The 26986-nt window shown below is 35.4% G+C and overlaps 3 protein-coding genes and 1 long non-coding RNA gene across 7 annotated transcripts in view; 2 read left to right on the top strand and 2 right to left on the bottom strand.

Moving 5' to 3' along the window:
• LOC311077566 (uncharacterized protein) overlaps positions 1-26986 on the top strand; it is a 578304-nt gene that overhangs the window by 109709 nt on the left and 441609 nt on the right. The gene's annotated exons all lie outside the window — the stretch shown is intronic.
• Positions 1-26986, bottom strand: part of LOC311069356 (deoxynucleoside triphosphate triphosphohydrolase SAMHD1-like) — a gene marked incomplete at its 5' end in the record, with an annotated part of 179328 nt that overhangs the window by 66887 nt on the left and 85455 nt on the right. The window lies entirely within an intron of this gene.
• Positions 7693-12071, bottom strand: LOC311074701. 3 transcript variants are annotated; one of them, XR_014604343.1, is made up of 13 exons: positions 10521-12071; positions 10245-10400; positions 10127-10161; positions 9932-10045; positions 9789-9853; positions 9249-9345; positions 9084-9164; positions 8914-8990; positions 8756-8836; positions 8568-8667; positions 8414-8509; positions 8220-8316; positions 7693-8133 (listed from the first exon to the last, which is right to left on the bottom strand). It is a non-coding gene; the product is annotated as an uncharacterized lncRNA (long non-coding RNA). The 3 variants fall into 3 exon arrangements; XR_014604344.1 differs by having other exon boundaries at positions 8414-8494; XR_014604345.1 differs by lacking the exon at positions 9789-9853 and having other exon boundaries at positions 8414-8494.
• On the top strand, positions 13167-20155 carry LOC311071432 (uncharacterized protein). Of its 2 annotated transcripts, XM_084095844.1 has the most exons (6): positions 13167-14006; positions 14580-16170; positions 16251-16314; positions 16545-16716; positions 17453-17645; positions 18123-20155. In XM_084095844.1, the coding sequence occupies exons 4-6, from the start codon at positions 16547-16549 to the stop codon at positions 19008-19010; spliced, it is 1251 nt and encodes a 416-aa protein (XP_083951970.1). In that variant the 5' UTR covers positions 13167-14006; positions 14580-16170; positions 16251-16314; positions 16545-16546; the 3' UTR covers positions 19011-20155. The 2 variants fall into 2 exon arrangements, with proteins under 2 accessions (XP_083951970.1, XP_083951971.1); XM_084095845.1 differs by lacking the exons at positions 13167-14006; positions 14580-16170; positions 16251-16314 and having other exon boundaries at positions 16521-16716.

Here is a 26986-nt window from a genome sequence, read left to right as displayed (position 1 = left end):
CCAGAGATATCATTGTTTTTTGAAAAAACACTTATAACTTTTGCCAACATTGCTTGAAATTTGATTTCTTTATGTCAATATATTCCTTGGCTTATGCCGATTTCAACGATATCTCATATGTTATTTTTCAACAATGTGACTGGCCGCCATATTGGAGCGAATGTAAAACAGTTTTTTCGCTACTCCTCCTTCAAAATTGGTCTAATTTTGTCCAAATATGTACTCAAATGATCTTCGGACTGAGCCGCATAAAAGTACTGTCCCCGATTTTTTTGCTCTACTGGAAAAAAAAAGTTATGATGTCGCAAACTTAATGAGGTCAACCCATAATTGGTTCAGAGGCTGTAACTTGTGAACAGTTTGTCACAAAATCATAAAATTGGTGTCTATCGATTCCTTGCGTCATGTCGAATCTGAGGATATCTATTTTGCCAGCATTGGATGTACCACATCATAAGCTATATTAGCATTAAGTTAGCTTAGCATGCTAATCTCGTTAACATGATTTTGTGTGCTCATTCACACACTGAAGCCTCTCCTCTGCAGCTTTGTAAAACATGTCCTCTGGGTGGCGCAAGTGGTTCAACCATGCGTCATGAATCCCGAACCATTGTGGTCGTGGGTTCGAGACCAGTGTGGGGCGACTTTGAAATTGTGTATAAAATAATAATTTAAATTCCTTCCGGCTCTGCACTGCTGTTGGTGCTTAAATGCTAGCTGTGCTGCTGTAATTGATGTGCTTACTGTGCTTGATGTACATTAAATTTCTGATGTTTTGCTCTTCTGGCTCCGCATTGCGCTACAGCGGCTGTTGCTTGCTCTGCCTTGCAGGGCTTGGCCCCGTATTGCTGCTTGCAGCTATTTAGGGGCCAAGCCCCGAAGGGGCTATGGCACCTATTGTATCTGTTAGTTTTCTTATTAGGGGCCAAGCCCCGAAGGGGCTATGGCACCTATTGTATCTGTTAGTTTTCTTATTATTATTAGGGGCCAAGCCCCGAAGGGGCTATGGCACCTATTGTATCTGTTAGTTTTCTTATTATTATTAGGGGCCAAGCCCCGAAGGGGCTATGGCACCTATTGTATCTGTTAGTTTTCTTATTATTAGGGGCCAAGCCCCGAAGGGGCTATGGCACCTATTGTATCTGTTAGTTTTCTTATTAGGGGCCAAGCCCCGAAGGGGCTATGGCACCTATTGTATCTGTTAGTTTTCTTATTAGGGGCCAAGCCCCGAAGGGGCTATGGCACCTATTGTATCTGTTAGTTTTCTTATTATTATTAGGGGCCAAGCCCCGAAGGGGCTATGGCACCTATTGTATCTGTTAGTTTTCTTATTATTAGGGGCCAAGCCCCGAAGGGGCTATGGCACCTATTGTATCTGTTAGTTTTCTTATTATTATTAGGGGCCAAGCCCCGAAGGGGCTATGGCACCTATTGTATCTGTTAGTTTTCTTATTATTATTATTATTATTATTCTTCTTCCTCCTCTTGAAGTCTATGGCAGCCCTATGAACCATACATAGGAAAATGATGAAATTTGGCACACTTGTAGTGATGGTAATGAAAAGTAATTGTAGCAATTTTTGAGTCTCTAGGTCCAACTCTATAGCGCCACCAGCAGTTCAAAAATTCAACATTGAAATGGTTATAACTTTTGAACCCTTTGATCTAGAAAAATGAAACTTAGTACACCTGATTCATCTCATCATGCTGATTAGAACCAATATCTTACATTAAGACTCCGCCCATTACAGTAGTGGCCATTTTGAAAAGTACAGTATGCAGTTTTTTTGCTACTCCTCCTTCAAAATTGGTCTAATTTTGTCCAAACATGTACTCAAATGATCTTCGGACTGAGCCGCATAAAAGTACTGTCCCCGATTTTTTTTATTCTTCTCTGATCAAAAGTTATGACGTCGCAAACTTAACGAGGTCGACCCAAAATTGGTTCAGAAGCTATAGCTCGGCCAAACTTTGATCAATCGAAACGAAAATTGGTACACTTCATCGGAAGCATGATCTGAGGTTCCATGCCAAAGTTGGGAACAGCGCCACCTACGGGTCATGAGATATGGAAAATGCATATTTTGGCCAATAACTTATGAACAGTTTGTCAGAAAATTATAAACTTGGTGTCTATCGATTCCTTGGGTCATGACAAATCCGTGGATATCGATTTTGCCATGATGGGATGTACCACGTGTCCGCCATTTTGAATGATGTCATAATTTGCAATATCTTTTAAACTATTTGAAATTTCTTCACCAAATTTGGTATGGATCATCATTAGCATGGCCCGAAGGTACCTGAGAAATTTGATCACAGCGCCACCTAGTGTTCCAGAGATATCATTGTTTTTTGAAAAAACGCTTATAACTTTTGCTAACATTGCTTGAAATTTGATTTCTTTATGTCAATATATTCCTTGGCTTATGCCGATTTCAACGATATCTCATATGTTATTTATCAACAATGTGACTGGCCGCCATATTGGAGTGAATGTAAAACAGTTTTTTCGCTACTCCTCCTTCAAAATTGGTCTAATTTTGTCCAAACATGTACTCAAATGATCTTCGGACTGAGCCGCATAAAAGTACTGTCCCCGATTTTTTTGCTATACTGGAAAAAAAAAGTTATGATGTCGCAAACTTAATGAGGTCAACCCATAATTGGTTCAGAGGCTGTAACTTGTGAACAGTTTGTCACAAAATCATAAAATTGGTGTCTATCGATTCCTTGCGTCATGTCGAATCTGAGGATATCTATTTTGCCAGCATTGGATGTACCACATCATAAGCTATATTAGCATTAAGTTAGCTTAGCATGCTAATCTCGTTAACATGATTTTGTGTGCTCATTCACACACTGAAGCCTCTCCTCTGCAGCTTTGTAAAACATGTCCTCTGGGTGGCGCAAGTGGTTCAACCATGCGTCATGAATCCCGAACCATTGTGGTCGTGGGTTCGAGACCAGTGTGGGGCGACTTTGAAATTGTGTATAAAATAATAATTTAAATTCCTTCCGGCTCTGCACTGCTGTTGGTGCTTAAATGCTAGCTGTGCTGCTGTAATTGATGTGCTTACTGTGCTTGATGTACATTAAATTTCTGATGTTTTGCTCTTCTGGCTCCGCATTGCGCTACAGCGGCTGTTGCTTGCTCTGCCTTGCAGGGCTTGGCCCCGTATTGCTGCTTGCAGCTATATTTATTATTATTATTCTTCTTCCTCCTCTTGAAGTCTATGGCAGCCCTATGAACCATACATAGGAAAATGATGAAATTTGGCACACTTGTAGTGATGGTAATGAAAAGTAATTGTAGCAATTTTTGAGTCTCTAGGTCCAACTCTATAGCGCCACCAGCAGTTCAAAAATTCAACATTGAAATGGTTATAACTTTTGAACCCTTTGATCTAGAAAAATGAAACTTAGTACACCTGATTCATCTCATCATGCTGATTAGAACCAATATCTTACATTAAGACTCCGCCCATTACAGTAGTGGCCATTTTGAAAAGTACAGTATGCAGTTTTTTTGCTACTCCTCCTTCAAAATTGGTCTAATTTTGTCCAAACATGTACTCAAATGATCTTCGGACTGAGCCGCATAAAAGTACTGTCCCCGATTTTTTTTATTCTTCTCTGATCAAAAGTTATGACGTCGCAAACTTAACGAGGTCGACCCAAAATTGGTTCAGAAGCTATAGCTCGGCCAAACTTTGATCAATCGAAACGAAAATTGGTACACTTCATCGGAAGCATGATCTGAGGTTCCATGCCAAAGTTGGGAACAGCGCCACCTACGGGTCATGAGATATGGAAAATGCATATTTTGGCCAATAACTTATGAACAGTTTGTCAGAAAATTATAAACTTGGTGTCTATCGATTCCTTGGGTCATGACAAATCCGTGGATATCGATTTTGCCATGATGGGATGTACCACGTGTCCGCCATTTTGAATGATGTCATAATTTGCAATATCTTTTAAACTATTTGAAATTTCTTCACCAAATTTGGTATGGATCATCATTAGCATGGCCCGAAGGTACCTGAGAAATTTGATCACAGCGCCACCTAGTGTTCCAGAGATATCATTGTTTTTTGAAAAAACGCTTATAACTTTTGCTAACATTGCTTGAAATTTGATTTCTTTATGTCAATATATTCCTTGGCTTATGCCGATTTCAACGATATCTCATATGTTATTTATCAACAATGTGACTGGCCGCCATATTGGAGTGAATGTAAAACAGTTTTTTCGCTACTCCTCCTTCAAAATTGGTCTAATTTTGTCCAAACATGTACTCAAATGATCTTCGGACTGAGCCGCATAAAAGTACTGTCCCCGATTTTTTTGCTATACTGGAAAAAAAAAGTTATGATGTCGCAAACTTAATGAGGTCAACCCATAATTGGTTCAGAGGCTGTAACTTGTGAACAGTTTGTCACAAAATCATAAAATTGGTGTCTATCGATTCCTTGCGTCATGTCGAATCTGAGGATATCTATTTTGCCAGCATTGGATGTACCACATCATAAGCTATATTAGCATTAAGTTAGCTTAGCATGCTAATCTCGTTAACATGATTTTGTGTGCTCATTCACACACTGAAGCCTCTCCTCTGCAGCTTTGTAAAACATGTCCTCTGGGTGGCGCAAGTGGTTCAACCATGCGTCATGAATCCCGAACCATTGTGGTCGTGGGTTCGAGACCAGTGTGGGGCGACTTTGAAATTGTGTATAAAATAATAATTTAAATTCCTTCCGGCTCTGCACTGCTGTTGGTGCTTAAATGCTAGCTGTGCTGCTGTAATTGATGTGCTTACTGTGCTTGATGTACATTAAATTTCTGATGTTTTGCTCTTCTGGCTCCGCATTGCGCTACAGCGGCTGTTGCTTGCTCTGCCTTGCAGGGCTTGGCCCCGTATTGCTGCTTGCAGCTATATTTATTATTATTATTCTTCTTCCTCCTCTTGAAGTCTATGGCAGCCCTATGAACCATACATAGGAAAATGATGAAATTTGGCACACTTGTAGTGATGGTAATGAAAAGTAATTGTAGCAATTTTTGAGTCTCTAGGTCCAACTCTATAGCGCCACCAGCAGTTCAAAAATTCAACATTGAAATGGTTATAACTTTTGAACCCTTTGATCTAGAAAAATGAAACTTAGTACACCTGATTCATCTCATCATGCTGATTAGAACCAATATCTTACATTAAGACTCCGCCCATTACAGTAGTGGCCATTTTGAAAAGTACAGTATGCAGTTTTTTTGCTACTCCTCCTTCAAAATTGGTCTAATTTTGTCCAAACATGTACTCAAATGATCTTCGGACTGAGCCGCATAAAAGTACTGTCCCCGATTTTTTTTATTCTTCTCTGATCAAAAGTTATGACGTCGCAAACTTAACGAGGTCGACCCAAAATTGGTTCAGAAGCTATAGCTCGGCCAAACTTTGATCAATCGAAACGAAAATTGGTACACTTCATCGGAAGCATGATCTGAGGTTCCATGCCAAAGTTGGGAACAGCGCCACCTACGGGTCATGAGATATGGAAAATGCATATTTTGGCCAATAACTTATGAACAGTTTGTCAGAAAATTATAAACTTGGTGTCTATCGATTCCTTGGGTCATGACAAATCCGTGGATATCGATTTTGCCATAATGGGATGTACCACGTGTCCGCCATTTTGAATGATGTCATAATTTGCAATATCTTTTAAACTATTTGAAATTTCTTCACCAAATTTGGTATGGATCATCATTAGCATGGCCCGAAGGTACATGAGAAGTTTGATCACAGCGCCACCTAGTGTTCCAGAGATATCATTGTTTTTTGAAAAAACACTTATAACTTTTGCCAACATTGCTTGAAATTTGATTTCTTTATGTCAATATATTCCTTGGCTTATGCCGATTTCAACGATATCTCATATGTTATTTTTCAACAATGTGACTGGCCGCCATATTGGAGCGAATGTAAAACAGTTTTTTCGCTACTCCTCCTTCAAAATTGGTCTAATTTTGTCCAAATATGTACTCAAATGATCTTCGGACTGAGCCGCATAAAAGTACTGTCCCCGATTTTTTTGCTCTACTGGAAAAAAAAAGTTATGATGTCGCAAACTTAACGAGGTCGACCCATAATTGGTTCAGAGGCTGTAACTTGTGAACAGTTTGTCACAAAATCATAAAATTGGTCTCTATCGATTCCTTGCGTCATGTCGAATCCGAGGATATCTTTTTTGCCAGGATTGGATGTACCACGTCATCATAAGCCATAAGCTACATCAGCATTAAGATAGCTTAGCATGCTAATCTGGTTAACTTGCTTTTGTGTGCTCATTCTTACACTGAAGCCTCTCATCTGAAGTTTGTGATTGTACATCCTCTGAGTGGTGCAGTCTGCTAAACCATGTGCTTCTAATCCTGAGCCGTTCTGGTTGTAGGTTCGAACCCTGTGTTGGATGAGTATAAAAATTGTGTTGATTCCTGTTTTGTTCAGGCATTTTTCTAATCTATTGCGCTAATGCTGCTTGTTTTGATTTCATCCATAAGTACTTCTGAACCTATCTGTTCTTCATGTACATTCTATTTCTGCTCTTTTTGCTCTTCTGGCTCCACATTGGCTAACCATAAGTTACATTAGCATTAAGATATCTTAGCATGCTTAACTGGTTGAGATGCTAAGTAATTCTTTTGTGTGCTTATTGTGTGCTCATTCTTAATCTGAAGCCTCTCCTCTGCAGCTTAAGCGTAAAATGCTAAACCATGTGCCATGAGCCCAAACCATTGTGTTACAGACATAGTGTCTTTCTGAAAAGTAACTCATTAGAATATGATATGTGGCACATTCATATAAAGATTAACGCTTGACTTGATTTATTGAACTTTGGCATCTTGGTAAAAATGTAAAAAAAAAACAGTTTTCCCAATGGTACTACTAGATGAGTAACAGTCACATCACCCAGAGGTTGTGAGTTCGAGTCCTGTCCAACTTCATAAAATGGTTTCTGTATTTTCCAGTTAAGTATTTTTTTAATCTTTCTTCTGGGATTAGAAACATTGTTTATTCTATGTTGAGTCTCACCTGAAGTCTTGAGTATTCAGAAAGTTTTGTGATCAAAAATGATTTCTATAGCAGTCCTTGACAATCTACTATTCTTGCAATGTAAGCATTTTCTTCATATTAATACTTTTTGCCTTTATGTGTTCATTCTCATGTCAATTTCCTTTTATGCATTGTGTGTAGTGAGCTAGAGAGTAGAAGGGTGTGATTTGATGTTGTCATGGTCTAAGTAAACCTATTTTTTTTTAATTAAGCTGGCTTTTATAAATTAAGTTAACTACATAAACTATTATACATGCATTTGTTTGGTTTAAAGCTTTAAGTATTGTTAAAGTTAAAATTAACATTCAGGTTGGACAACGTTTTAACTATTGTCCTGAAGACACTTACTAATTTTAGTATTTCAAAACAATAAAAACAACTGTTAAATAATAGCATACTACAAATTAAATGAAAATTATGTAAATGCTCTATCCACTAAGCTGTTTTATGATGCACTTTTTGTAAAAGACACCAAGTTTGTGTAGAATCAATTCATATACTAAATATAGTCTATATCCATTTAGTACAAGTAGAAAATCACTGACAGTAAAGTGAAGTAAATGGCTACAGAGACAAAGTATATTTCAATCATTTTATTAAAAAGAATCTTTATTACATATTTATCTTGAACATGTGCCTTAATACCCCAGTGAGCAAGCCAAAAGGCGACAGTGGCAAGAAAAACTCCCTTAGTAGGGTGGAACATCTTGGATCAAAGGGTGGAGCATAATAGTAGGGTGGAACATCTTGGATCAAAGGGTGGAGCATAATCAGCAGAGTGGTAAAGGAAGAAACCTTGGGAGGAACCAGACTCAGCCGGGGCAGGCCATCCTCTTTTGGCTGGCACATATTAAGTAACTGTACATAGGCCAAATATAATACAAGCCATCCATTCAACATTGTTACTGTGGAGATGTATTCAGTAGTAAAATAAATTAATTGACTGCCTGCATACGTTTAAAGTTCTTTCAGAACATTTTCTGAATTGATAGTTGACAAGACTGTTGTTGTCACTATTGCTAGAGGGGAAAAGCAATAAAGTTATCAAAAATCACAAAATTATATGTTTTCAGTAACACGTTTGAATATATTCATTGTATATTACCTTTTTTAATCAGTTGTATAATTTACAGAAGTTCATGCAGTAGAAAATCTTGCGATTGGTATATGGGAGGAAGTTATGACTTGTGCGTTTCAGATATCTGCAAAGTTTACATGCGTTTAACAAACTGCTTGGTGAAAGTAAAAGGTTTACACAAAAAACATAGCCATCAATGTAGAAAATGTCTGTTAGCTTACCTTTTTTCAGTAGTGAAAAATTGTTTATGGAGTTTATGGACCTCAGAATATCAACAGTGGTTTTTGAGTTGTTGCACAAATCTGAAAGTAGATTAACTAGGGCTTGAATGAAAGCGTTTCAATTTCAATTTTGCAGACATGCAATGAAATATACCTTTTTTATCAGCTGTGGGCTTCTTTATAGGAGTTCATGGATCAGAAAATCTTGTGATGAGTACATGGAGGAAGTTATGACTTCAGTGTGTTTCAGAAATCTGAAAATATTACATTCATTAAATGCTCCAAGTGAAGTCTTCACATAAAATATTTTGCAGCTAACATAGACATTGTATGTTAACTTACATTTTTGTTGGTAGTGGACATTTGTACAAGGGTTTGTGGACTTCAGAATATCAACAGTGGTTATTGAGTTGCTGCACAAATCTGAAAGTGTACCATTAGTAGATTAATCAGTGCTTGTATAAAAGTCAACAACTTAAATTTACTTCAATAAAATGTACCGTTTTATCAGTTGTGAACTTCTTTATAAAAGTTAATGAAGCAGATAATCTTGAGATGGGTATATGGAGGAAGTTATCTGCAAAGATGACAAGCATTGAACAAACTGCTTGGTGAAAGTAAAGGGTTAACAAACATTTTCTTCTTAATGGCAATGTTTTTGTTAGCTTACCTTTTTGTCAGTAGTGAAAATTTGTATAAGAGTTTATGGACCTCAGAATATCAACAGTGGTTATTGAGTTGTTGCACAAATCTGAAAGTGTACCAATAGTAGATTAATCAGGGTTTGAATGAAAGCGTTTCAATTTAAATTATGCAGACATACAATGAAATATACCTTTTTATCAGCTGTGGACTTCTTTATAGGAGTTCATGGAGCAGATAATCTTGTGATGGGTATATGGGAAATTATGACTTCAGTGAATTTCAGAAATCTGCAAATATTACATTCATTCAACAAAGTGCAATAAGTGAAGTCTTCGCATTAAACATTTTGCAACTAACATAGACATGGTCTGTTAGTTTGTATATGGGGACATTTGACATTTGTATAGGGGTTTGTGGACTTCAAAATAACAACAGTAGTTATTGAGTTGCTGCACAAATCTGAAAGTGTACCATTAGTAGATTAATCAGTGCTTGTATAAATGTCCACAACTTAAATTTTCTTCAATCAAACCTACCATCTTAATAGTTGTACGATTCTTTATAAAAGTTAATGGTGCAGATAATCTTGTGATGGATATATGGAGAAAGTTAGGACTTTGGTGAATTTCAGAAATCTGAAAACATTACATTCATTGAACAAAGTGCAATAAGTGAAGTCTTTACATTAAAAACATTTCGCAACTAACATACACATGGTCTGTTAGCTTACCGTCATTTGTATAGGGATATGTGGACTTCAAAATATCAACAGTAGTTATTGAGTTTCTGTACAAACTTGAAAGTGTACAATTAGTAGATTAATCAGTGCTTGTATAAATGTCAACAACTTAAATGTACTTCAATAAAACTTACTGTTATATCACTTGTGCACTTCTTTATAAAAGTTCATGGAGCAGAGAATTTTGTGGAGCAGAGAATCTTGTGATGGGTATATGGAGGACGTTATGACTTCAGTGTTTCAGAAATCTAAAAAAATACATTTGTTGAACTGCTGAAGTGAAGACTTAACAATATTTTGCTACTAATGTAGACACTATGTTAGCTTACCTTTTTGTCAGTAGTGGACATTGCAGTCTATAAATCTGAAATTATATTGTTAGTTGATGTAGTGCCTTAAATATTTTCTTTTTAAACTATTAAAATGTACATAATCATGTCAACTTACCTTTTTATGTGAAGTTTTCTAGATCTTTTTTAGATGTTTTCTTGAAATCCTATTAACTTAATTGCATTTTATAAGACAACTGTAGGAATGCAGGCAGTCTTTGTGGATGCTTCCTATGCTGATTGGAAGCATCCAGTGTTGTTTGGATGGCTTAGACTAGGGCAGAAATTAGATCAAAAACAATTTTTCAACTAAAAACCAGAGACATTGTCTTAAAAAGATCAAGACAAATCAGATACACAAATTGAACAAATGAAATGCATAAACAACAAAAACCTTGACTGGATGTAGCTTTGGAGCTCCAGAAAGAAGAGCAATTATGGGAGGTGCTGGGTTGTGCCCGATGAACAATGGATAGAACTTGGTATGGAATGGTCAGGACTGTATGGACCTTGAAATCTCAAGATGTGTGTCACATGGTATGGACAAAAAAAGAATAGACAGTGCAGTTATATACATTTCTTAGTTCAGCGTGCTGCATAAATCAGACATATTACCTTACATGACCAAACCTTTCTTGATAAAATACTAGTGGACTTGCAGAAATTACAACAGAAATAATTTTCTGAACACTTTAACTGTCATCGTCCCGTATGCAGATATACACTGTCCCGTTTACTCTAAAAAGTAGGATATGCATATTATCCCCTAATATATAATATTATCTTTTATATTGCCTTTTTTTTATTACATCACATATTTTAGTAGTTATCATAAATTAGGTATCATTTGAAAGCTTATGATCTCAGAATTCATCCTGTGAAAACGGTTTTGAAATTGGACATTGTGTTACCATAGAAATGGTACTCTAAATTATTTTATCAGGCTCCTCCACTTTTGGGCGTCATGTTTCATAATTTATGATAAAAATATTTTCTAATCTTGAGAAAACACATTGTCAGAAAGGTCTGAGCCTCAAGGTTCCATATTTTGTGACAGAAGTGATATTTGGACAGAAATTTATTAATTTGTTATGGTAGAATGCATACAGTTAAATTCAATGGAATTCAATGACACCCAGTGGCTATTTTTGGTAATACGCGTAAACATCTCATGGGAACTTAAATTTTTTTGATATCCAACTTCAAATTTGGAACACAACTTGGTTACATATGGCTTTGATTTATAGTAATTGTTTTGTAAAACATTTAGTAATATATATATATATATATATTATATAAAAGAAAAATATTTAATAATATTTGATTTAATGTAAAATTAAACTTCAATAACTGCTTTCATTTCAGTAATAATCTGCTATTTTCTCCCTTTAAGACCAACTTGGGTCTATACTCCAAAACATTCTTGAATTACAACCACTTAAGCTTGAATAGTGCATTTTAATGTCCATTCTCAAAAAGGGGGGTGACAGGTAAGGGGTTAAGGCGAGACACTAAAGGGGAATAGGGTAAAATTTTAAAATAATAGATATCACCATGAAACTTCCTCAGTTGATTACTTAAAGTATATAAAAAAATGTATTACAAGTTTTAGAAATTTGTATGTTTAATTATGCAAATTAGGCATCATGTCACTAAATATGCACGATTTTGTATATATTTTCAGTAGATAGATCTGAACATATGATAAAGCCAGGTGCAAAATTATTTTTTCATTTGGTTTACACAAAAGATGAAAATAAAAACTTAGAGGGATTTCAGGATGCTTTCATTAACTAGGGAATCAAAATATACTGTCCATGGCCATAAAAAAAATAAATTTTCGCCATATTTTTTTATTAAAATGTCACATAAATCAGGCCAGGAATGATTTATTAACAAATCCCTCTGAAAATATCTTCAGAATACTGCTAAGTGTATAACTGGAAAGTTTGGTGTACAAACCTCTGTTTGCCTTTTTTTAAGAGGGGGTGCAACCTCTGCCTTTTTTTCAAGAGGAAGTGGCGGAACCTCTGTATTTGCACACCATTGTTGCGCAAGCTTCTTGGCTATGCGGGCCCTTTTCATAGGTCGTGGCATCTGTAAATATAAACAAGAAGATTATGTATACTTGCATAACTGAAGTTGCCAGTTTTACAAAACACCCAAAAATACTTCACTTCATTACACTATACTGATTTTCTATCCAATTTCACATAGAAATATTTAACAATTCTGAAATAAATGTTTACTTGAAAATTAAGATATTTGATATGAGTGTATGTGAATATATATAGAATTTAACTTAATGTCTGTTAACATATACATTTACATATTTTTTTTTTCACATAAACACTTATCAAATATTCTAATTTAATTATATATATGCATGTATGAAGACTTTAGATGCAAAAGCCTCTAAATGCCATCTGACATTTTCTTATAAAAATGATCATTTTTTTATCAAGCTTGTATGTTTATGTTGTTATTTCACTTTTATGTCAATGAAAATTACCTATTAATCGTCATTAAAGTGAAATAACTGATCCAAAATAAAAAAGCTTGATAATAAAAATGCTCATATATTATATTATATTATATTATATTATATTATATTATATTATATTATATTATATATATCTTAGTCTTAGCCTAAATAATGCTGTTTATATAAATGTTTGTAGAAGCATGTGACAGCCCTTCATGAGAGCAACCATTTTGTCAACATTCATTAAAAATACACAAAAAACTCTGATCTCTAAAATTCTTTCTACAACATACCCATGAGTTTCATACAAAAGAACTAAAATTGTACACTGATGTAATTTCAAAACACATTGCTTAATTTATGACCTGCTTAACCTCACCTTGTCAAGAAACACAGAAAATAGTCTCCTTTTTTGCCTGTCTTATAAACCCTCACTAATTGCTCAACTTAATTACACTAATTGCATTACACTAATTACACCACTTAACCAATCAAATAACCAATTACTAATCATTATTATTATTATTACACTGTAGCCTCTCCTCTGCAGCGGTTTAGTTCAGCATCTTCTAAGTGGTGCAATATGTTAATCCACATACTACAAATCCTGAGCCATTCTGATCATGGGTTCAAATCTCATATGGCATATGACCATACTGCAAAAGTATTCCTCTCATTAAAGTGAGCACAAATAGTTGTGGTAAGATTGAGGCTTTGTGAAACAGTTGAACCAAATGTTCCATAATGCTTTGAATCAATCTGACACCTAATGGTCATTTGCAGGTTTTGATCTGAAATTAACCATTAAAAAATGTGTTGTTTTTATTATTGTATTTTTCTCATATGAAGCTCTTAATCTGTAGGCTCCTCACTGTGCATAATGTTATTCTGTTCCTGAAAAATGAATATTGATAAAACAAATCAAGCCATTCATTAAAAAATATTAATTTCACTGCTTTGGAAGAAGCTAGTGTAAAGAGGGCCAGCTAGCCTCCTTGTTAGAGCACCTGACTCTCACACCAGAGACCAAGGTTCAAGACCCACACAGAGCAGGACAAGTAACTTAGTAGCCTACAATGCTTGAGGAGTTGTTTAGCAAGTTGGGAATGAAGAAATATTAATTATATTTTATTTTTTTATGATGAACTTCCTAAAACTTTTTTCTATGACATAAAAGACTTTTGATTTCCTTGTTATACCTAAATACTTGTACGAGTGAGTCATGCAATATTTTTGTGGTTAGGAACTATAAATTAAGGTGTTTCATTAAATGGGACACTTATCAGTGTTGCACACCATGCCTTTAGAGTGTCTGAGTTACACAGCCTCGGAGAGCACATGGACGCTGTTGAGACAAGACGCTCTTGTTTCCTTCATTCTTTCCAGCTAATATTGGTATGTTTAGAGGTGTTCATTTGGTTAAAGTTCACTGAGTAATGAAGGCAATATGTTGCTGAATTTATTATATGTATTGTGAGTTTTCAGTGACGCACATGGAGCTAACAAGTGATCTGTGCACCGTGTATAATGTGGAAAAAGATTTGCACAACTGATAATATTCTGATCAAATTGTCCCATGTCATTTTTCAGGGTCAATAAATACAATCATTGGAAGCCATCTTGCTGTCTGAAGTGTTTAATATCTTCAGAACTAGATCTGCTGGATCTGATAAATCCATTCTGATTTATCAAACTATTTCTAACCTATAGTATTGCAGTTTTGCTCTTCATTTCATTCCATTTAATGTGAATTATATTTATTTACCAACAACAAATAGAATGCATGAGTTTCCTTGCAGTCTTTTTAATTCTCAATATACACATGGCAAAATGTGAAAAAAAAACTATACATTTTCAACATGCAGATATTTAATCAAGTATGAAATGAAATGGAAACTACAAATTCACAGTTGAGAAAAAAGCTTTAAGCTGTAGTAATTGCAACTTTTTGTCTTTATATTTCTGCAGTTGGACGTGCTGACTTGGAGAGTTGCTCTGTCAATTTGTGTTTCCTGGATGGCACAATGATATTTGTCAGTTGAAATAGGATGTGTACTGTGTGGTTTGATCAAACTCTTTATCTTCAAAGTATTGTTCAGCCTGTCCAGCTCTTTCAGTAGTGTCCTCATTCATCACACTTGTGTTGATCTCCAGTGAAGCTATAGGCTCAATTAATGATAAAGTCATTGTATGTAGTAACTTTCATTTCTAGTAGTTCAAGCAGAAAATCAACAATATCATCATTAGATCTGTTGCATTTTACATCAACCAGTGTGCAAACAATGCTATTTCAATGCTATTACTGTAAAAATGTTGTCAGAGGTAGATTTTTATGATGAGGTTTCTATGTTTTAACTTCTATTGCAGTTGGTTTGAATTGAGTTTAACATTTTGGACACTATGCCACTTATGCCACTTTTTGGACGCTTATAGCCACAAACTGAATAGTGGCATGTTACTAATGTGATGGTTTAATTGACAGACATGTTAGTTATTTGTGCACCAATTATTTCACAATTTTGAATACCCTTTTGTAATTGTTTTAAATAATCATTGTATTTGTTTTTTTTTTCATTTACTCAAAATAGTTTTTTAACCCCTAATGTTTTTAAATACACTTTATAATTAAATTGATCACCTCAGCACAGACAATACAAATTTGAATCATTTTAAACCCCTAATCTTGTATTAATGTAATTCTTAACATTGTCTACATTCAAAATTGTCATATGATACCATTGTCAAGACAATGTTCATGTTCAATGTTCAATGACTGAATTATACTGCTGTTTTGTCACATGCTGTAAATAGTTTTCTAATCTGTTTTTAAATGCACAATTATTTTAATTCAAAAGTTTTTAAAATGGAGTTTTCTTATCCATATGATTAATGCTGAAAAAAATCAAGGTTTATTCACATCCATCTTTCAAATATAATTGTATTTATTTGTATATTAAACACAACAAAATGGTACAATTGACTTTTGTTTATTTAAATAGTCAACAATTTCATACATCACACATTTTATCTATTTATACTATATATTCAAATTTACCAACACAATTCAATACTACAGCAGGGCTCAAAATACATACATAGAAAGTAATAGTTCACAATTCAGCACCATATGTATAAAAACCAATGTGTGAACAATAACAAAACATGTCTTCAAGTTAGCACATGACATTGAGCATAAAGTAATTTCAACTAAACATATCTGATATACTATATATGTTCATCACCTTCACGTCATCAGCAATCACTGATAACTCATCACCTGCTTGTCATTTATCACCATAGACACTAATATTCATCACAGCTGTCTCTCTTTGTCTCATCATCACCTTTTGTAGTTCCATTCTGATCAATCATCCTTTGTGCATTCTTGTCTATTTAATGTGTCTGTATCCTGCCATATGTTCACCTTGATTAAGAGAAAACTGTTCCACACAAAACGTTCTAGCTTTGTTCAGAAGGAGATTTGTTCAGAAGGAGATTTGTTCAGAAGGAGGTTTGTTCAGAAGGAGGTTTGTTCAGAAGGAGGTTTGTTCAGAAGGAGGTTTGTTCAGAAGGAGGTTTGTTCAGAAGGAGGTTTGTTCAGAAGGAGGTTTGTTCAGAAGGAGGTTTGTTCAGAAGGAGATTTGTTCAGAAGGAGATTTGTTCAGAAGGAGAAAGATTGTTCAGCCTGCACCCTGACACACAGGTTAGTCTAAATATACTTTTAATGATTTTTAAATTCAGAATATGACTTTAATATTTTATTTATAATATTTTGTGTAATTTCAAAGATACTCAAACTAAATCACAAAACATATGTCTCATAATTATAACCACATCATGTTAAATCATGTGACTCCTGTAAGTGATAATCATATTATTAAATCTTAATTTTTTTATTTTATTTTTTTAATGTGCATACAATATTTCTTATAGATATGGCAAGTCCATCAAATGTTGTTGGATATATACACAACGTCACTGACATAAAACAGGGCCCCAAGAAACATTTTTTTGACGCAACATTACAACAAAAAGACATCACATCAACAATCAGAATATTCAGGCCTGAACTACACGGGCAATTCAAATCATCAGAAAATGATCGGTGAGTCAGTTACATATGTTGTTCTTATGAAAAGTACATTCACAATGACCTTTTAGCTCTAAACGCATTCTTAAAAATGGTTCTAAACCATACCATGTTAAAATTATTTGATTCATAAAAATTGCAGAACCCTTCCAGCTAAATAAACAATATTTGTAATGAAAGCGCTAGAACCCATGGTGTTATAAAAATACTTTTATTATGTTAGATTATTCTCATTAAAATTAATAACTGTATGTGATAAATATTTATTTGATTAATATTAATTTATATTTTTTCCTTTTTGAATTTATTAATATTGGGGTTTGTTTCACCCCTCAATCTTTGAGATGTAATTTTAATTTAGAGCCTCAAGATTGATTTAGTGGCTTTAATGATCTTGTGACTGGGATTGTTTATGCATGAAGATTGTATGAAAATTTGAAATTTAATATAAAAATACATTTTAAGATGCTTTAAATTGTTAGAATTCGAGTCTATAATATTTGTTTTAATTATGAATCTTTGATAAAGACATTTATTTTATTTAAAAAAAGAGGGAACAGACAACCATGAACTGTAACCTAAAGATCCATTTTAGTATATGACGATTTATTAGTACCATACAGTTATAAAAAGAAATGTTACTAAAGTGCAAGAAAACTTAAAACAATCATCTTTTTAGATTGTGTGACTTTACTCTTTAAACTGTATACCAGACAACTAACTATATTTCCTTAATCCATGCAACTCCTAGGAGACCCATTAAGCTGGAGAATATTGTGATACAACCTTCGCAGCTGTATTCCGGGAAAGTAGACATTCTTTTCACAAACACGTCTAAATTATTGTGTATAAGAGATGCTGGATTCATTTACAACACGCAAAAAACAGATCTGAAAGTGTTTACATTGGAGCACATCCTTAAAACCAGCTCCCAATATGAACGAGTAAGTACATTTTTATAAGAAAATTTGAATGTACAGTATCTATTTTAAATGGACTTAATCACATATTACTTAAACATTAACCACTATAACAGAAATACCCTTATAAACTTTGATTCCACAACTTGAATTTATATTGAACTAAATTTATGTGTGCATGCTGACACGAGAGAATTTTCAAGTTTGGTCCTAACATTAGGGGCTGTTTAGCCACACTTGCACATTTTACACTTCAAAAGAACATTGAAGCTGCATTGCACACCACTGTCTTTCAAATATATGGTGTGACTTGGCAGTATGATTTGAAAATGTATCCACAGTCTGCTTTTAAAGATAACTCCTATGCTTATTTATATACATATAAAAAAATAACATTATTTTAAATATACATACATGTAATTGAAATAAACATGTTACTGAAATTGAAAACGAGCTTTAACATACTGTTTTACTAATCTGTGTAAATTTCTCTTTCAATAGGTACTACTCAATGTCAAAATCGCTCAACAGGAGAGCGAGGGCCACAATATAATGAGAGATGGAACTTTCCTGGAAAAAACCATTTACACTGTTTGTGACGCAACATCATCTGCAGAACTGACTGTGTGGGGCGAGCACTGCCTTGAAGTTGACCGGTGGTACAGCATGTCAAATATCTCCGTAAGACAATACAACAACAAACCATACTTGACTACAACCAAAGACACAGAATTCAGAATCATTAATTCTCAAGACACTGCAGTCCTTCTTCCAACCACATCTTCAAACAGTCAAAACTGTGAAATAATTGGCGCACAAATTACAAATACGTATATCTGTCCATTAAAACACCCTATCAATATGTCACTATCAAGCTCAAAAATACTGTGTGAGAAATGTAAAACTCAATTCAAATCAGCTGCAATACAAATGAAAACTTTCGGGAACTTAACAATGAAATCTACATCTGGCAAAATATTTACAGCCAAAATTGGCAATAACATTATTGGCACAATCGTTGACTTAAAACGCAGTAGATCTGACGACGATATTGTTGATGCACTACTTGAATTACCAGAAATGAAAGTCACAACACATAATGATTTTATCATAAAGATTGAGCCAATTAACACCAACACAATAACTGATGATAGAGCTGGACCATCTACACCTTTCTTCCAAGATACAGACTTGGATCAAGACATTCTTCAAATTCATACACCACCACAGAGTACACATCCTACACATCCTACACCAACTGACACATCTGATTATGCAATTCAAGACACACAAACTGACATTGAGACGCCATCACCACCAGTACAAGAGCCAAAACACACAAATAAAAAGTTGAGATCTGTAGGCATGCAATTAAAAACAAAAAAATGATTTTTTTTCCCGCTAATATATATATATTATTATTATTATTTTTTTTTATACCTTTGCAGGTATTTCTCATTACCATTGTTGGTATGATTATATTTGATGCATCTAATGTGTTTTTTTTTTTAATTTGTAAATTTATAATTTAAATGATAGTGTGGAAGAGAATTTTTAATTTCTTGTTGAAAATATACTTTGTATTTAATTGGTTAAACTAAGACCAAAAGTATCTCTTAAACAATATATTTTGTTTATTCTTGTGATCATATTGTCAAGTGTTTATAGGTAGTGTTATATTATATATGTTGATGTTACCCTTTTGTTTGATACCTTTGCAGGTATTTGTGATTACCATTGTTGGTATGATTTATCATTTATTTATGTAATGTGTTATTTGTATTAGTTTTTTACTTTTGCAAATATTGATAATTGATTGCATGGAAGAGAACTTTTTGATTTCTTGTTGAAAACATACTATGTATTAAATTGGTTTAAACTAAAAGCAAAACTGTCCCTTTTTATAATACAATCTACTTTGTTCATTCTTGTAATGCAAATTTGAATTTTCAGCATCATTACTCTAGTCTATAATGTCATATGGTTTACAAATCATTTTAATATACTTATTTTCTGCTCAAGAAATGTTTCTTATTACAGAAAACAGCAATGCTCCTTATTGTAGTTTGAAAACTGAAATACAGAATATTTTAGACATGTTCAAAAAAATTGTTAGCTGATAAATAAAAAAAAAAAAAAAAAAAAGAATTTTCTGCATGAAAATGTTTTTCATTTCATTTGGCATAAACATCTTGTTCAAGTATTTATGTATTCATAGGTAGTGTTATGATACATATTTTGATTACCTTTGCAGGTATTTGTAATTACCATTGTTGGTATGTATCTAATGTGTATTTCGTATTTTGATTACTATTTGGAGGTATTTGCGATTACCATTGTTGGTATGATTATATAATATATATAATTTTTTTTTCATGTAAACATGTTTAAATAATGATTGAAATGACTTTATGGAAAAAAATCTATTTATTTTTGCCAAATATATTTTGCATTAAATTGATCTAAACTGAGTAAAACTGTCCCTTATTTTTACTACGATATATTTTGTTCATTCTTATAATGCAAAATTGAATTTTCAGAATCTTATCTCTAGTTATTATTATTCTTCTTCTTCTTCTTCTTCTTCCGCCAATGGAAGTCTATGGCAGCCCTATGAACCATACATAGGAAAATGATGAAATTTGGCACACTTGTAGTGATGGTAATGAAAAGTAATTGTAGCAATTTTTGAGTCTCTAGGACCAACTCTATAGCGCCACCAGCAGTTCAAAAATCCAACATTGAAATGGTTATAACTTTTGAACCCTTTGATCTAGAAAAATGAAACTTAGTACACCTGATTTATCTCATCATGCTGATCAGAACCAATATCTTACATCAAGACTCCGCCCATTACAGTAGTGGCCATTTTGAAAAGTACAGTATGCAGTTTTTTTGCTACTCCTCCTTCAAAATTGGTCTAATTTTGTCCAAACATGTACTCAAATGATCTTCGGACTGAGCCGCATAAAAGTACTGTCCCCGATTTTTTTGCTATATTGGAAAAAAAAAAGTTATGATGTCGCAAACTTAACGAGGTCGACCCAAAATTGGTTCAGAAGCTATAGCTCGGCCAAACTTTGATCAATCGAAACGAAAATTGGTACACTTCATCGGAAGCATGATCTGAGGTTCCATGCCAAAGTTGGGAACAGCGCCACCTACGGGTCATGAGATATGGAAAATGCATATTTTGGCCAATAACTTATGAACAGTTTGTCAGAAAATTATAAACTTGGTGTCTATCGATTCCTTGGGTCATGACAAATCCGTGGATATCGATTTTGCCATGATGGGATGTACCACGTGTCCGCCATTTTGAATGATGTCATAATTTGCAATATCTTTTAAACTATTTGAAATTTCTTCACCAAATTTGGTATGGATCATCATTAGCATGGCCCGAAGGTACCTGAGAAATTTGATCACAGCGCCACCTAGTGTTCCAGAGATATCATTGTTTTTTGAAAAAACGCTTATAACTTTTGCTAACATTGCTTGAAATTTGATTTCTTTATGTCAATATATTCCTTGGCTTATGCCGATTTCAACGATATCTCATATGTTATTTATCAACAATGTGACTGGCCGCCATATTGGAGTGAATGTAAAACAGTTTTTTCGCTACTCCTCCTTCAAAATTGGTCTAATTTTGTCCAAACATGTACTCAAATGATCTTCGGACTGAGCCGCATAAAAGTACTGTCCCCGATTTTTTTGCTATACTGGAAAAAAAAAGTTATGATGTCGCAAACTTAATGAGGTCAACCCATAATTGGTTCAGAGGCTGTAACTTGTGAACAGTTTGTCACAAAATCATAAAATTGGTGTCTATCGATTCCTTGCGTCATGTCGAATCTGAGGATATCTATTTTGCCAGCATTGGATGTACCACATCATAAGCTATATTAGCATTAAGTTAGCTTAGCATGCTAATCTCGTTAACATGATTTTGTGTGCTCATTCACACACTGAAGCCTCTCCTCTGCAGCTTTGTAAAACATGTCCTCTGGGTGGCGCAAGTGGTTCAACCATGCGTCATGAATCCCGAACCATTGTGGTCGTGGGTTCGAGACCAGTGTGGGGCGACTTTGAAATTGTGTATAAAATAATAATTTAAATTCCTTCCGGCTCTGCACTGCTGTTGGTGCTTAAATGCTAGCTGTGCTGCTGTAATTGATGTGCTTACTGTGCTTGATGTACATTAAATTTCTGATGTTTTGCTCTTCTGGCTCCGCATTGCGCTACAGCGGCTGTTGCTTGCTCTGCCTTGCAGGGCTTGGCCCCGTATTGCTGCTTGCAGCTATATTTATTATTATTATTCTTCTTCCTCCTCTTGAAGTCTATGGCAGCCCTATGAACCATACATAGGAAAATGATGAAATTTGGCACACTTGTAGTGATGGTAATGAAAAGTAATTGTAGCAATTTTTGAGTCTCTAGGTCCAACTCTATAGCGCCACCAGCAGTTCAAAAATTCAACATTGAAATGGTTATAACTTTTGAACCCTTTGATCTAGAAAAATGAAACTTAGTACACCTGATTCATCTCATCATGCTGATTAGAACCAATATCTTACATTAAGACTCCGCCCATTACAGTAGTGGCCATTTTGAAAAGTACAGTATGCAGTTTTTTTGCTACTCCTCCTTCAAAATTGGTCTAATTTTGTCCAAACATGTACTCAAATGATCTTCGGACTGAGCCGCATAAAAGTACTGTCCCCGATTTTTTTTATTCTTCTCTGATCAAAAGTTATGACGTCGCAAACTTAACGAGGTCGACCCAAAATTGGTTCAGAAGCTATAGCTCGGCCAAACTTTGATCAATCGAAACGAAAATTGGTACACTTCATCGGAAGCATGATCTGAGGTTCCATGCCAAAGTTGGGAACAGCGCCACCTACGGGTCATGAGATATGGAAAATGCATATTTTGGCCAATAACTTATGAACAGTTTGTCAGAAAATTATAAACTTGGTGTCTATCGATTCCTTGGGTCATGACAAATCCGTGGATATCGATTTTGCCATGATGGGATGTACCACGTGTCCGCCATTTTGAATGATGTCATAATTTGCAATATCTTTTAAACTATTTGAAATTTCTTCACCAAATTTGGTATGGATCATCATTAGCATGGCCCGAAGGTACCTGAGAAATTTGATCACAGCGCCACCTAGTGTTCCAGAGATATCATTGTTTTTTGAAAAAACGCTTATAACTTTTGCTAACATTGCTTGAAATTTGATTTCTTTATGTCAATATATTCCTTGGCTTATGCCGATTTCAACGATATCTCATATGTTATTTATCAACAATGTGACTGGCCGCCATATTGGAGTGAATGTAAAACAGTTTTTTCGCTACTCCTCCTTCAAAATTGGTCTAATTTTGTCCAAACATGTACTCAAATGATCTTCGGACTGAGCCGCATAAAAGTACTGTCCCCGATTTTTTTGCTATACTGGAAAAAAAAAGTTATGATGTCGCAAACTTAATGAGGTCAACCCATAATTGGTTCAGAGGCTGTAACTTGTGAACAGTTTGTCACAAAATCATAAAATTGGTGTCTATCGATTCCTTGCGTCATGTCGAATCTGAGGATATCTATTTTGCCAGCATTGGATGTACCACATCATAAGCTATATTAGCATTAAGTTAGCTTAGCATGCTAATCTCGTTAACATGATTTTGTGTGCTCATTCACACACTGAAGCCTCTCCTCTGCAGCTTTGTAAAACATGTCCTCTGGGTGGCGCAAGTGGTTCAACCATGCGTCATGAATCCCGAACCATTGTGGTCGTGGGTTCGAGACCAGTGTGGGGCGACTTTGAAATTGTGTATAAAATAATAATTTAAATTCCTTCCGGCTCTGCACTGCTGTTGGTGCTTAAATGCTAGCTGTGCTGCTGTAATTGATGTGCTTACTGTGCTTGATGTACATTAAATTTCTGATGTTTTGCTCTTCTGGCTCCGCATTGCGCTACAGCGGCTGTTGCTTGCTCTGCCTTGCAGGGCTTGGCCCCGTATTGCTGCTTGCAGCTATTTAGGGGCCAAGCCCCGAAGGGGCTATGGCACCTATTGTATCTGTTAGTTTTCTTATTATTAGGGGCCAAGCCCCGAAGGGGCTATGGCACCTATTGTATCTGTTAGTTTTCTTATTATTAGGGGCCAAGCCCCGAAGGGGCTATGGCACCTATTGTATCTGTTAGTTTTCTTATTATTATTAGGGGCCAAGCCCCGAAGGGGCTATGGCACCTATTGTATCTGTTAGTTTTCTTATTATTAGGGGCCAAGCCCCGAAGGGGCTATGGCACCTATTGTATCTGTTAGTTTTCTTATTATTATTAGGGGCCAAGCCCCGAAGGGGCTATGGCACCTATTGTATCTGTTAGTTTTCTTATTATTAGGGGCCAAGCCCCGAAGGGGCTATGGCACCTATTGTATCTGTTAGTTTTCTTATTAGGGGCCAAGCCCCGAAGGGGCTATGGCACCTATTGTATCTGTTAGTTTTCTTATTATTAGGGGCCAAGCCCCGAAGGGGCTATGGCACCTATTGTATCTGTTAGTTTTCTTATTATTAGGGGCCAAGCCCCGAAGGGGCTATGGCACCTATTGTATCTGTTAGTTTTCTTATTAGGGGCCAAGCCCCGAAGGGGCTATGGCACCTATTGTATCTGTTAGTTTTCTTATTATTATTATTAGGGGCCAAGCCCCGAAGGGGCTATGGCACCTATTGTATCTGTTAGTTTTCTTATTATTAGGGGCCAAGCCCCGAAGGGGCTATGGCACCTATTGTATCTGTTAGTTTTCTTATTATTATTAGGGGCCAAGCCCCGAAGGGGCTATGGCACCTATTGTATCTGTTAGTTTTCTTATTATTAGGGGCCAAGCACCGAAGGTGCGGAGGCACCTATTGTTTTCGTTCGCGTTCTTATTATTAGGGGCCAAGCACCGAAGGTGCGTAGGCACCTATTGTATCTGTTCCCGTTCTTATTATTATTATTCTTCCTTCTTCCAACTGGGAGTCTATGGCAGCCCATAGAACCGAATGCGGGAAAGTTGTTTTGGTTTGACATTCTGATAGAGGACAGTCCCAACATTAAATACACCAATTTTGGTGTGTCTAAGTCATTCCCTCTAGCGCCACCACCTGTCCAAAGTTTCACTTTTATTTTGCTAATAACTTTTGAACCGTAAGGCCAATCAACACAATTATTTTTCTCTCTGATTCCTGAGCTCATGCCAATTCGATTGCACCCTATGACATCATTTCTGTCATAACAATATGGCCGCCATTTTGAATTTATCTAAAAAGCTACTTTTTCGAACTCGTCCTAGACGGTTTGTCCGATTTGCACGAAAATTGAACCAGATCATCTACAGACCATGCTGACAAAAAGTTATGGAATTCAAGTTGATTCGCTTAACAGTTTTCGATAAACCCACGAATACATTTTACGTAGCGCTTGCGAAAACAGATGTAAGGCCGTATCTCCGCAACGCTTTATCGGATTCAGACCAAACTTGGTACATGTCATCACAAGCATGACCTGAGGCTACATGCTGTGTTTCGGCGCAGCGCCACCTACTGGTCCGGAGATATGAAAAATGGCTATTTTTGCTTATAACTTCTGAACAGTTTGTCCAAAAATCATAAAATTGGTCTCGTTAGATTCAGGGTAACATGCCGAGTCGACTGATATCCAATATTACCATATCGGCCATTTTGACTGTCGGCCATTTTGAATTTTGTGCTAAAATGCTGTATTTTAAGAACGCATGAACAGATTGTTACGAAACGTGGTATGGGTCATCAGCACAATGCCCTGAATGAGCCTGAGAAGTTTCGAAACAGCGCCACCTAGTGGTGAATTTTTTTTTTCAAATGCTTATAACTTTGGGTGTGGTCGACTTATTTTCACGAAACTCATCTTTTTAGACTCCTGAATCGTTGCCGAGTCCTATGATACCAAACATGCTAGGTTTCGCCTTACGGTTTGTGTAGCGTTGTGATTTAGCGCTTAAAAAACATTTGGCTATATCTTTGAAACCGCTAGTCCGATCGAGATGAAACCACCGTCAGAAGTTTGGAAACATAGGTCGATAGCTATACGCCAATGCCCAAATGCGAAAATATTGATGTTTAGGGGTAGTAAATTCCAAACAAAGTCATGTGTCAGTCATTTTTTACATGTTTTTTCATATAAATGTCTATAACTCCGAAGCGAATTGAGATATTTTCACCAAAATCGACACACATATGTATGAGCTCACTCTGAGGACATGTAAAAAAGATGGTGGGACTCAGCCTCTTGGTGGCGCTATAATAGAACAAAACATGAAATTCCCATTGACTTCAATGCAGTTTTGTGAAATAAAATGCTATACTAAACAAATGCATTGGTGTAATATTACGAAACTCAAAATGTGCCATCAGCACCATCCCCTGAAGGTACCCAAAATATTTCGAGACAGTGCCACCTAGTGGTCAAAAGTTATAACAAAATTTACAAAACTGCTAATAACTTTTGAATAAGTTGGCCTATTGTAATGCAACTGGTCTTAATAGATTCCTTGGGTCAAGACGAGAACATAGATACCAAGGTTTCCTTATTTGGCCTAGCTTCCTGTCCGCCATCTTGATTTTCAGTCAAAACCTACTTTTTCGAACTCCTCCTAGACCGTTTGTCCGATTTTCACCAAAATCGAATCGTATCATCTCCAGACTGTGCTGACTAAAAGTTATGGATTTCGTGTCTATAGACGAAACCGTTTTCGTATAGCGTAGCAGCAAAGTTGAGGCATGATGCTAAAAGCACTATTCAGGCTTTATCTCTGCAATGCCTTGACATATTGACACCAAACTTTGTATGTGTCATTGTCACTTCACTCTGACCACATCACATCAGTTTTGTAACTGCGCCACAGATTGGTCGAAAGTGATAATCCATTAAATCATATTTCGAATGACTTTTTATATGATTTTTCAGCCATTTCGCCTAAAATCCTCTTTAAATGTATTTAATTGCTCATTGTTGCAGTTGGTCTGACACCTTCAGCCATGTTGGCATATCCTGTCGTCTGCTTGCGCTTGGCCCCGATAATTGCTGCTTGCAGCTATATTTATTATTATAATTTATTTATTTTTGGCTCTTGTCACAGTGTATAGGCTACTTAGCCTGAATTAGCACTGTTCATAGAGGTACGGTAGGCAACACCATTAGGATCATGTAACACAAAATAAATGTTTTTTTTTTCTTCTTTATGATACAGGAAATAATCTTATTTTCGTTTTTATTTTGTTACCATAAGATCTGCGGACATCACTGGGTTTTAATTTGAGGTATAAGAACTTGACG

Source organism: Abramis brama, assembly GCF_963993115.1.
Source record: "Abramis brama genome assembly, chromosome: 2".
Taxonomy (NCBI): domain Eukaryota; kingdom Metazoa; phylum Chordata; class Actinopteri; order Cypriniformes; family Leuciscidae; genus Abramis; species Abramis brama.
Note: the sequence above shows the minus strand (reverse complement) of the source record. Positions and strands in the feature narration are given on the sequence as shown.